The following is an 11,963-nucleotide window of genomic DNA, read 5'->3' on the forward strand; positions in this document are numbered from 1 at the left end:
TGAAACAAAAAAATCTCATCTCAGAGCATTTATAGGTCAAGAAAACAGGAAAAGGAGATCAACTTTAAAAAAAAACACCATTTGGTTCTCTGATCTTTTACCATGGGCACAATTATTTTTTACATTCTCAAAGCTCTAATGGCAGACGAAAAATACTACCCTGCAAAATCCAGAGTTCCCGTTACAACTTATTTGGGTTTTCCCCTGCAAGAGATTCAAGCTACCATCTCCTTAAACATTCATGGCTTGAGAGCTAAGGAAAGCCCAATTTTCGCACTCTTCTCAATGGCCCTTGTGTCAACCTCGCCAGAGATCGTGAACAAAGACTTTGGCCTCCACTCATGCTGGATAAGTGCACTAGCCTTGCCGTAATTGTTCAACCGAGCCTTAACCAACGTTAGAGGGTCTAATGCGTGCTGAGTGCCGATTGTCAGAGTGTTCTCGTTGTTCGAGAAACTGTGAGAAAGCTCGGCTCCTACAGCTGTGCTCGTTAGGGGGCTTACACTGTGAAAATAGGAAGCAATCAAGGTATCCCCCTTGTCATTCCTGCAACAATATCACATTGTACCATCATCGGCAGTTCTTGGGCACAATATTAACAGCATCAGCTGGCCAGAGAAATGAAGGGAAACAAGGAACAATAGCACAATCATATCAAACTCAAGAAGAGAACAAAATTGCAGGCACTCAGGATTCTTATCCTTTGCTCTTGACAAAAATAGAATTCAAGTATTCAATAAAACTTGGGTCATCCATCTTTTAGCCCCACTTAAAGGCTTATATTCACAATCAGCAAACATGAGAAGACACCAAAAAGGAATATCGTACAGATACCAATTCACGACCCGAACAAACAAAACAAAGAAAAAAAGGAGCTCGCCCAGGTTGAGCTAAATAAAATGCAATCCAGACAGATCACACAGAAAGACTTGTATGGACACCAGAAACGTGTTTACACAAGTACACCTTAAGCTGATGACTCAAGTAACTAACCTCAACCTCCACGTCAAATTAGGTGTGGGTACTGGTATGTGGTGTACATTGGACACTACTGGTAGAAAACAGTTGTTTTTCATCCAAAAGAAAGGTGCAAGACTGTGGCTTGGTGGTTGTGTATGGTTGCACACACGCACACAGTCAAGACCACCCATCCCACACACACGCACGTGGGCGCATATGCACTGCAAATTGAAAATTAGTAAAATATAAAAAAGAGAGAATTATGAAATATCCAAAGCATCTTACACAAACTAGAAGTACCAGTATTGACATGGGTGTGCTACACGTGTTGAAGTACCCAGTTATGCACGTACTAGACCATTATTATAAGATTCAACCAGCTCAACCACATCAGATGGTCAACCTGAGCTAACTGCACCTTATGGGACCTCAAAATCATGGTGTGTCTGTTAACTTTAAGCACAATCAAATACTGAGAGAAGTTGTTGAAATAGGAGGTAGCATCCACCATGATTTAATGGTTCAATAAGAGCACTTCTCTGCTCCAAATAATGGCGTTCAATTGTAAGATAAATGGAATTCCATGCATCTGCATGCCTTTGGTGAGAAGTTTTAGTATAAGATCTACAGTGTGTTGGGCCAAGGTTCCACTGCAAAGCAATGTCACAAAAGCATGATTCAGTTCTGGTTACCACATTTTCTATTTTAGCCTGCAACCCAAAGTTTCCTTTCTAGTCCACATGATCCCTGTCACAAAGATACTAAGATCGTAAAAGAAAATAGATGAAGTTAATGACCCAATGTTGACTGTGTGTGAAACTGGATTTGACTGTCTATGAAGTGCAATGTTGTGCCATGAAGTGCCTGAGTGTCATGTCAAAAAGGAATATGCATGCTAAGTGAAGTGTCCATGTGACATAAGCATTCAGGTTGTCACCTGGGACACACGGCTAAAATGGAGTGTCCTTGTTGTTAGAATATGTGTGCTTATTTATATATATGTGTCCCAATATATATATATATATGACTGTAATGTGTTTCACCCTCCAGGGGTATTTTGGTCCTTTGACCTGTGTGATAGGAACATCCCGTTAGGGGCTGAACCGTTTTTTCTGTATTTATTTTTTGTTGGACATTGTTATATTGTCAATGGCATTTAAGTCCTTCACAATATAACCGTTGGGAGCTCCCCAACTGTTAGATTTCTAGTTGTTGGGAGCCCCCAAGAGCTATATTTGGGAGCCACTCACACCCTCTTTTGTCTATAAATATGGGCCTTAAGCCCCTTGTAAAGTTATGCATTTTACCATCAATAAAGATTATATTTTTAGCCCTTGTGTGTTCTTTATTGTCCCATAAATGGCCCTTGTTCTTGGAACTACATGTGTGTAATTGTGCCTCTTGCTTGAAGTGTGTGGAGGCTTTTTTATCTCATTACATGGTATTAAAGACATCACTATTTTGATTTTGGTGAAGCTTGTTAGTGTGGATGTGAGATCGTGGACTCGTGGTTACAAAAAGAACTTGCCCTTTATTGTCGCCTTCTTCCCCTTTATCTCTCTATCTTTCTCTCTCTTTCTCTTCTTGCATCTATGGAGAATTAACAAAAAATGACTGTCACCATTCCCCATGAGACTCAATGACACGAACTATGTGACGCGGGCATCCATAGTAAAGCATAAGATTTGGAAAAAGGGTCTATGGGGCTTGGTAGATCAATCCGAGAAAGAATCAAAACTTGTTCTTTCCAAGAATAAGAATGGCAAAGAAGTTGTATTTCAAGGAGAAGAAATGTACAAAGTCGTTGCCGGCTACGAAAAGAGATGGAAGGAGTAGAAGATGGGTCATTCCAAAATCATGGGACGACTCATTAATAGTGTTGATATAAAGAAATTTTCTAGTTTAGCAAAATTTGAATTTACTAGTGATCTTTGAAAATATCTCCAAGTCCAAGATATGTACTCCCTAAGGGATATTGCTCATGTATGTAACCTCTAAAAGAAAGTGAAGACTATGACCCAATGAGACAAGAGTGTAAGAGAATATTACAATACTTTTTCTATCATTTGAGATGAACTTGCTCTCCTAGAGCTTAAGTGTCATTGCCCACTTGACATAGAGCTCCATGAAAAACAAATCAATATAGAGCATATTTTATCACTTTGTAAATGAGCTTAGACCCGAATTTGAGGGGACCAAATCGGCTCTCCTTCATAGAGGAGGTGTTCCTTCTATAGTTAAAAGTTAAAACTATAGAAGAACTAACTATGGAAGAGAATAGGTTGAAGAAACCCTCCTCTAAAAATAAAAAATTTGTGCTTGCTATGTCAAGGCCCGGAAATCACATGACCTACAAGCCTCCTCACTTTGGAAGAGGCTCAAATGACTATGGAAGAAGCTCCAACGACTATGGAAGAAACTCAAATGACTATGAATACAAGAGTTGTAAGATAATATGTCACTTTTGCAATGGGCCACATCAAACCATTTTGCCCAAAGAGGAGAAGAGAAGATCGAAGAGATGAAAAGAAAGTGGCATCTATGGAGCCATCAAGCAAGAAAGGTAGTGTAGATAAAGGCACTAAAAATGTCTCACTTGCTCAATTCATGAAAATCCTTCAACCACTATTTAAAGGTCAATCTTATTCTTCTCTCTATGTTGCGGCCATCTCAACATGTGTGAACCCCAGTAAGAACTCTTGGATTCTTGATTTTGGTGCCTCCGTATGACTCCTAATGAGTCCATAGACTCCATAATATCCAAATGTGTCATAAACCCCAATGATTCTTATGTTTCAATTGACAATGGAACATCTTTGAAAATCAAAGGTTTTGGTACTTTGAAAACTCTTCTAAAATTATGGTATGACCGTTTTAGCAATGTGGTAATTCAACTAGGATTTCAATCTTGTTATACTGATATTGCGTTATTTATTAAGTCCTCTGATATAAGTATAGTCATTTTACTCCATTATGTGTACGATATGATTGGTGAGCAAGAAATACCGGTGGATGATTGTTTCAAATATTTGGGATCTATCATTCAAAAGTATGGAGAAATTGATGGAGATGTAAATCATAGGATAAAGGTTGGGTGGATGAAATGGAAAAGTGCAACTGGAGTGTTGTGCGATCGTAGAATGCCATTGCGGTTGAAGGGAAAGTTTTATAGGACGACTATTAGGCCCGCTTTACTATATGGTACGGAATGTTGGACTGCCAAGAGACATCATATTCAAAAAATGAGTGTAGCTGAGATGTGTATGCTGAGATGGATGTGTGGAAATACAATAAAAGATAAGATTCAGAACGAGGAGATACGTAAGAAGGTAGGCGTTGCAGCCATTGAAAATAAGATGAGAGAGAATCGTTTACGATGGTTTGGACATATTCAGCGAAGGCCTAATGATGCTCCAAGTTAGAAGGATGGAGAAATGAGAAAATATATTAGTTAAAAGAGGTCGGGGTAGGCCTAGGAAGACATGGATGGAGGTGATAGGAAAGGATATGAATGCTTTGAACCTCACCGAGGACATGGCATTGGATAGAAATGATTGGAGGAGAAGGATTCATGTGGAAGACCCAAAATGATTTTCTTTTTTGGTTCATATCGCCGACCCCAATTGTTTTGGGATGAAGGCGTAGTTGTTGTTGTTGTTGTTGTTGTTGTATGTGTACGATATGATTATCACAAGAGGTGATAATCAACGAGTTAGTCATATCAAAGATGTTCTAAAAAATAACTTTGATATGATAGATCTTGGTTTTCTTAGATATTTTCTTGAAAATTGAAGTTGTTTATTCGCCACATGAATATTTTTTGTTTCAGACAAAGTATGCAGCCAAGATAATTGAAAGGTCAACACTTACTGATAAAAAGAGAGTTGACACACCAAAGGTCATCAATGCAAAAATAAAGAAAGATGATGAATCTCTGAAAGATCCAACACCGTATCACCAAATGATTGGCGCCCTAACTTACCTTTCTATTACTCGCATTAATATTTCTCAAGTTATTCATACTACTAGTCAATTTCAGCATACTCTCACTATAGTACATATTAGTATTGTAATGAGAATAGTTATATATGTTAAAAATACCATTAATCAAGGTTTATTTTTATCATCATCATCTCCATTAGATGTCATTGCATATTCTGACTCTAACTGGAGAGATGTAAATGATCGTCGCTCAACCACTGGATTTTGTATTTTTTTAGGTGATTCTTTGATATCTTGGAGATGCAAAAAGCAACAAAAGGTGTCCCTGTCCTGAGTGTCCTCTACAGAAGTCGAATATGTCATGACCACTATGGTTTTTTAATTGATGTGGTTGTGACAGTTACTATAAGACTTACGGGTTTATATAACTGAACCCTCAAGATTACGTTGTGATAACAAGAATGTCATCTATATTGCAAGCAATCATATATTTTATGAGCGAACAAAGCATAATGAAATGAATTGTCATTATGTCTGTGAAAGATTCCTGAATAAGACTATTATTTTACCATATGTACCATCTGAATGTCGACTAGCGGATTTCTTCATTAAGACGCTACCCTTTTCTCAGATTGCACTTTCTCCTTGGCAAACTCTCAGTTATGATTCCATGAGTTTGATGGGAGTGTTAAAATGTGTGCTTATTTATATATAGATGTTATTACAAAAAACAAACATATATATAGATAGATATAGATATATATATATATAGATAGATAGATGGATAGATATAGATATATTTAAATGACTGTAATATGTTTTATCCTCAGGGGTATTTTGGTCCTTTTACCTATGTAATAGGAACATCCCATCAGGGGCTGAACCTTTTTCTGTATTTAGTTTTTTCTTTTTTTTTGTTGGATATTGTTATATTGTCAATGGCATTTAAGTCCTTGACAATATAACCATTGGGGGCTCCCCCAACGATTAGATTTCTAGCTGTTGGGGCTCAACAGCTCTATTTGGGAGCCTCACACTCCCTCCTTTGTCTATAAATATGGGCCTTGAGCCCCTTGTAAAGTTATGCATTTTACCATCAATAAAGATTATATTTTTAGCTCTTGTGTGTTCTTTATTGTCCCATAAGTGGCCCTTGTTCTTGGAACTACTTTGTGTGTGTGTGATTGTGCCTCTTGCTTGAGGTGTGTGGAGGCTTCTTGATCTCATTACACCTATGACAAAACACGTGATCCAACCCAGTATACAGATCTTTGGCCACTTCATTGGCAATGCTTTGCTACAACTCTGGGACTATTAGTTCAACCATTCAAGATATATCAAGGTCATTATTTCTTCCACTGTGAGGTTTATGACGTATCATCTTTATTATTTCTTGAGCAATATAATACTAAAATAAGGGCCTCCACCCCATCAAAGTGTTTTGCCATCAAGACGTCTAAACATTCACCTTTTCATTGTTTGGGAATATAAATTTTGAAGTTTGACACAGGTCAGGAATCTGATATAGTCTAGAAAAGGTCTAGGATAACCACTCAGATGCACCAATGTAACACACGTAGGGTAGAAAGGAGTAAAAAATGCACTTACTCAGTAAAGAAAAAGACACTTACAAGGTCAAGGAAGTAATCAGATCATCATTAGAAAAGCTCAACCCAGCATTGTACTTGGTGAAGTTTCCTGTTACAGTGTCAAATGCAACATCAGCCCCAAGGGTAACAAGATTGCTTCCAATGACACCAGAGAAATTTACAACAGGGTTTGCAGTTAGGCCAATGCTTGTGCTGATCCCTGCATACTCTTGCAAGTACTGAAGTTCAACCTGTACATATAGAACTTCATATCAGAAAAACAAGTCATTATATGAGCATTCAGAATTTTGATGCACGGATTCACATATTTAGGGTCAAAGATTCATAGGCTTCCTTCCTAACTGATCTAAAACAAACATCAGAACTAGCATATGACCAATAAAAGCCTGCAACAGAACCAAGACATTAATATGACATGACCAATTTTTTTTACCATAAAGCTGACAAAGAGAAGAATAAGCAACGATTGTTACATACCTTGCCAGATCTCTGGTCTGGAACAACAAAGCTAAAAATAGTTTTGAGTCCTGGTGCTGGCTCATCAACGGTTACAGTTGTTAAAAGCTGGCAAGGACAAATACTTATCAGCAGGCTATACATAAATAACAGCTCATACACCAACTCTAAGTAAGTTTAAAGACAAGACTGTGGCCTTATATTACAATTTCCATAAATGACTGAAAATGCAAGTGAATTCATACAAAGCAAACAAATAGATGTGTTTATGCGTGTATTCAAAATCAGAATTAACTACAATGTACACGCCTGTGGCCTTATATTACAATTTTCATAAATGACTGAAAATGCAAGTGAATTCATACAAAGCAAACAAATAGATGTGTTTATGCATGTATTCAAAAACAGAATTAACTACAATGTACAAGCAAATGTATTATCTTACCTTTGAGTTAGTGTCCACTTTAATGTCAGTGGTGACATTCTTATGCTTCAGCTGAGTGTTAATATCAGCCAAGAAGAGATCGCCCTTCTTTGTTCCTGTTGATGTGATTGCCTGCAATGTCAAGAGATCACCAGTCAAATACAAAAATAGAAAAGACGACTTAGTATCTGTATATATGGTGGTTCTGAACCCTGAAACCATACAGTGGTACACACTTTTGTTTGCATAGATCTAGCCACTAAATGGCAAATCTAATTGTACAAATGTTTTTATCATGGTTTATTTAGTATATTATAAGGTTTTATCATGCTTAATACACCATAATATTTCATTTTTTGAGATTGTGAAAATCAACGGCTCAGAATTCATGAAAATAAGGGTGGTTTAAAAATGGTATAAAACATCATATTTGAGTCAACTTTAACGCAACAAAAATAACAAATAGAATATGCTAAACATGATCCAATCGTTAGATTTTGCTTTTGGAGCTTACATCTATGTAAATCGAGTGTGTACCACTACAAGCTATGGTGGTACAGCACCACCATGGAGACACCCTATACATATTTTATATTTATATATATATAGGAAAAGTGGTAGCTGCCTAACACTTTTTTAAAGGGGTTTTTGGGTTTTTGCAAATCTGACCCGGGAAATGTGTTTGGCATGGTTGATTTGCTAGGAAATGACACTTGGATCATGTTTTTCGATAAAAAAAGATGATTTTTAAGCATTGAATATTTTTAAAAATTGTACGTTGTTGATTTTTAAATCTTATAAGAACCTAATTGTGTGTCGGAATTGGATGATCCAAACGACGATTCCTATAAAATCAAGCATGTAGATCACATTTGTGTGGTCAGATTTTAGAAAAAATAGAAAAAATCCTTTCAAGCTGGCGGTAGGCTCAAAAAGTGTTAGGCAGCAAACGATTACTCTATTTATATATATAGTCACAAATATCGGTATCGGCTATATCTTAGCGAGGCTATTTCTCGTGATATTATAGGTTTGATCTCAAAAAAATCTCAGGGCTTAAAAAAAATAATATATATAAGAATAACAAAAAATAAGCAAGCAAATATCATGTTTAGATAATAAAATACATATATAATAAAATAAATAAGTAAAAATACAAAATAAAGAAGAAAATATATTTCAGATGTAGAAAATAAATAAACAGTAATTTGATAATATCACAAGAATATTGTGATATTCTCGTGATATTATCAAATTGGTGATATTTTACCTATAATATCGTTTGCTGAAAATACAGTGATAATATCATGATACTTTAAAATATCATTTATATTTGTAACTATAATATATATATATACTGCCTACCACTTTTCTGGCCTACCGCCAACCTATAGGGCTTTTGAAGGGTTTGTCCATGTTTTTTCTTAAATCTGACTGTATGGATGTGTTCTACATGCTTGATTTTATAGGAATCAACTTCTGGATCGTCCGGTTCCAACACACAGGTAGGCTTTTATTGACACTCTAAAATTTTCATAAATATTCAAGGCTAAAAAAATCATGTTTTTTATCAAAAAAAATCATGTTTTCAAGTGTAGTTTCCTAGCAAAATGACCGTGCCGAACACATCAGAAAGGTCAGATTTGCAAAAAACAACATCAAAACACCTGTTCACTTGCAGTAGGCCAGAAAAGTGGTAGGCAGCTACCACCTAATCATATATATGAACAATTCCTGAAAAAGAAAGGGGATGCAGCACTCTAATGCACAAAATACTAAAAGCATAAGAAAGACCACCAACAATAACAAGAAACATTTCATCTGTTGAGTAAGTCCTTCACCAAATAAAACTAAAGAACTACCCAAATAGAACTCAAACATCAGGAGTTGGATGCCATTTGACAAATAAGATTGTGAAAGATCAGGTTAGTATTTACTCCATCAACAAGGCAAGACTGAGTGTCCCTAATGAACAGGAATTTCCACAGGCATAGATCACAAACCCAAAGAGCCAGAATTGAACATCTAACAGCATATACAATGGATGAATGTTTAGCTAGAAAATCATACAGTGCTTAATATTATTATTTTGTGTTTTTTTTATTTTACCCATCTCATGTATTCATACATGGTGCATATATGCACATGACAGTCTCTGCATTATTTGTATTTGAGGATAGCATTGTCATGATTGCCAACCTTGTTAAGATGCAGATGAACTAAATCTATAGTCACATTCTTGTAATTTTTACTTATCCAAACTCATATTTGTCTTTTCATTACATTTGAGACATATAGGTAATTACCCCTTTAAGGGTATTCATATGAAAAAAGTGTGATCCCATGGCTCACTTGAGAACTTTTGGGGCCACCGGCTACTCTTGTCCTCTACTTGGATGGTTTCATTTTTTCACCTCCAACTTTCATGGTATCATTAGTCACACTTATTTTCAGGTTTAGGTCTACTAATCTCTACACTCTCTATCAATACTTGCTGTTTTTTATTTTGTTTCCCTTATTAATCTCTTAATTTCATTGAATCTTTTCTCTGTATCCCCTTTCTCTTTCTTCTTCCTACATCCTTTTTCTTTTATTTTTCTCAGATTCTTCCTCTTCTTTTCCTGCTTCTTTTCTTTCTTTCCCACTGCTTCTCTTTTTCTTTTTTCCCTTTTCTTCTTTTCTTCTTTTCTCTTCCTCCTTCCTCTTCCTTTTCTTTCTTCTTTCTTCCTTGGTTCCTACATCAACTAGACCTCTTGTTTTGTTTTTTGTTTTTTGTTTTTTGTTTTTACAATCACAAGCAGCTTGATGATCTAGTTTTCAAAACCATATTTTCAAGGTTTCATATGAATTCACCAAACAAAGGACTACAAAATAGCATACTAGCATTTTAATGACCTCTAGTCTACATTACAGTTTTAACACCCTTCCTCCCTGTGAGCCTGTGTGTTTATGTGCATATGTGCCCCCATATCTAGTTTTTTCAATCCTCAAAATTTCCAATATTCCATCCCCACATCGAACACTAACACCCATATCCAATTATCTATCTATGTAAGAAGATAATATCAAAATAAAAAATACATAGAAACCTCATGTGTTTCTGAATCTGAAGGCATAATTTACACAAAACATATCATAACTCATATGAAAAGAGAAGGATGAAGAAATAAGAATGAAAAGCTAATTCATGGTGATGATCCATAAGAAGCTGAAACGGAAGTGCACTCCGCACAAAAGAATAAAAGGCCACTGGTATTCAGTGTTTCTCAAACTGAAGCCACATAACAGTACTTCAGATGAAATCTGGGATACCAAATTGTGAAAAAAAAAACACAAATTATGTGGAAGCAAAACATAGCTCATAAAATACCCAAAAAAAATTAAACAAATAACAGACGAAAAAAGAGAAAATCCAGAGAGGATACTCACCACACCGGTGGATGTGTAGGTGGTGAGAGTGAATTTCTGGTCACTTTGGTAATCTTTGTACAGAAGATCTGGAAAAAATGAAAAAATTAAGGGAAAAATCGAAAAATTAAGAAAAAATCAAATTATCACCCCCCCTACCCCCCGGCACCCCTTACAAAAGAAAACAAAAAAAAAACAAAAAAAAAATACCTCTGGCCTTCTTCCCAATGTCGGAGTAGAGCCCTGGACCCTTCACCATCTTCGCTACAAGGGATCGATCAATCACCAGAGACTCAGAGAGAGAGAGAGAGAGAAGATTTTTTTTTCTGTTTTTTTCCTTTTTTTATTTTCCACTGAGACGGTTGACAGAGAGAGAATGGAAACCCTAGATTTCGATGTGGAGGACGTATCTCAACCGTCGGATGGATCTTGGGGCCGAGGATACCCATTCCTGACCGTCGATCTCAAGTTTTCGGTCGTGCGGTGTTTAGCTATTTGCGTTGCGATTGCTTTGGGTCTTGTTTCGGGAGAGTGGTGGTCAAGGACGAAAGTGAGACTCGTGCCTCCGAGATGTTGGCTTTGACTTAGTAAATGACGGAAATGCCACTAGATTTGGGCCCTTCGCTTCCGTTCGTCTCAAGTCATTCCGGACATTTTACGTAGGGGTGGCGTGTCGGGTTGGCGGGTCGACCCGACGGGTTGGCGGGTCAGCATACCTCAACCCGAACCCGACCCGTTTATTAAACGGGTCGGCTGTGGCAAACACGAACCCGGCCCGTTTAATAAACGGGTAACCCGACACGACCCGCCAACCCCTTTAATAAATGGGTTGGGTCGGGTTGGCGGGTTGGCGGGTTGGCAAACCCCTAACACGAACCCGACCCGTTTAATAAACGGGTTAGGCGGGTCGACCCGTTTATTAAACGGGTTAATTTTTTCCAAACTCGAACCCGCCTAAGAGGCGGGTTGGCGGGTCATGTCAGGTTTTGCCACCCCTAATTTTACGTTGTCCCCTAAGCTGGTGATTAGTGTTGCAACTGGCGCGAGACACCTCTTGATGGGTCCGGTCGCCAACTCCCAACAAAAAGGGGCCTTAAATGGATCGGATATGATCCGGATTATCATCAGATCCGGATTATCATCAGACCCGGATCCTAATCCGG

General features: G+C 37.2%; 1 protein-coding gene across 1 annotated transcript; it reads right to left on the reverse strand.

The window, feature by feature from the left end:
* Window positions 1-11,130, reverse strand: LOC149833732 (mitochondrial outer membrane protein porin of 36 kDa-like). The gene is made up of 6 exons (XM_090010981.1): window positions 11,011-11,130; window positions 10,822-10,889; window positions 7,414-7,524; window positions 6,990-7,076; window positions 6,534-6,742; window positions 1-546 (listed from the first exon to the last, which is right to left on the reverse strand). The coding sequence occupies exons 1-6, from the start codon at window positions 11,057-11,059 to the stop codon at window positions 240-242; spliced, it is 831 nt and encodes a 276-aa protein (XP_089867107.1). The 5' UTR covers window positions 11,060-11,130; the 3' UTR covers window positions 1-239.
* Between the last annotated feature and the right edge of the window lie 833 nt (window positions 11,131-11,963).

Source organism: Nuphar pumila, chromosome 6 (assembly GCF_984573655.1).
Source record: "Nuphar pumila chromosome 6, dmNupPumi1.hap1.1, whole genome shotgun sequence".
NCBI classification, from domain to species: domain Eukaryota; kingdom Viridiplantae; phylum Streptophyta; class Magnoliopsida; order Nymphaeales; family Nymphaeaceae; genus Nuphar; species Nuphar pumila.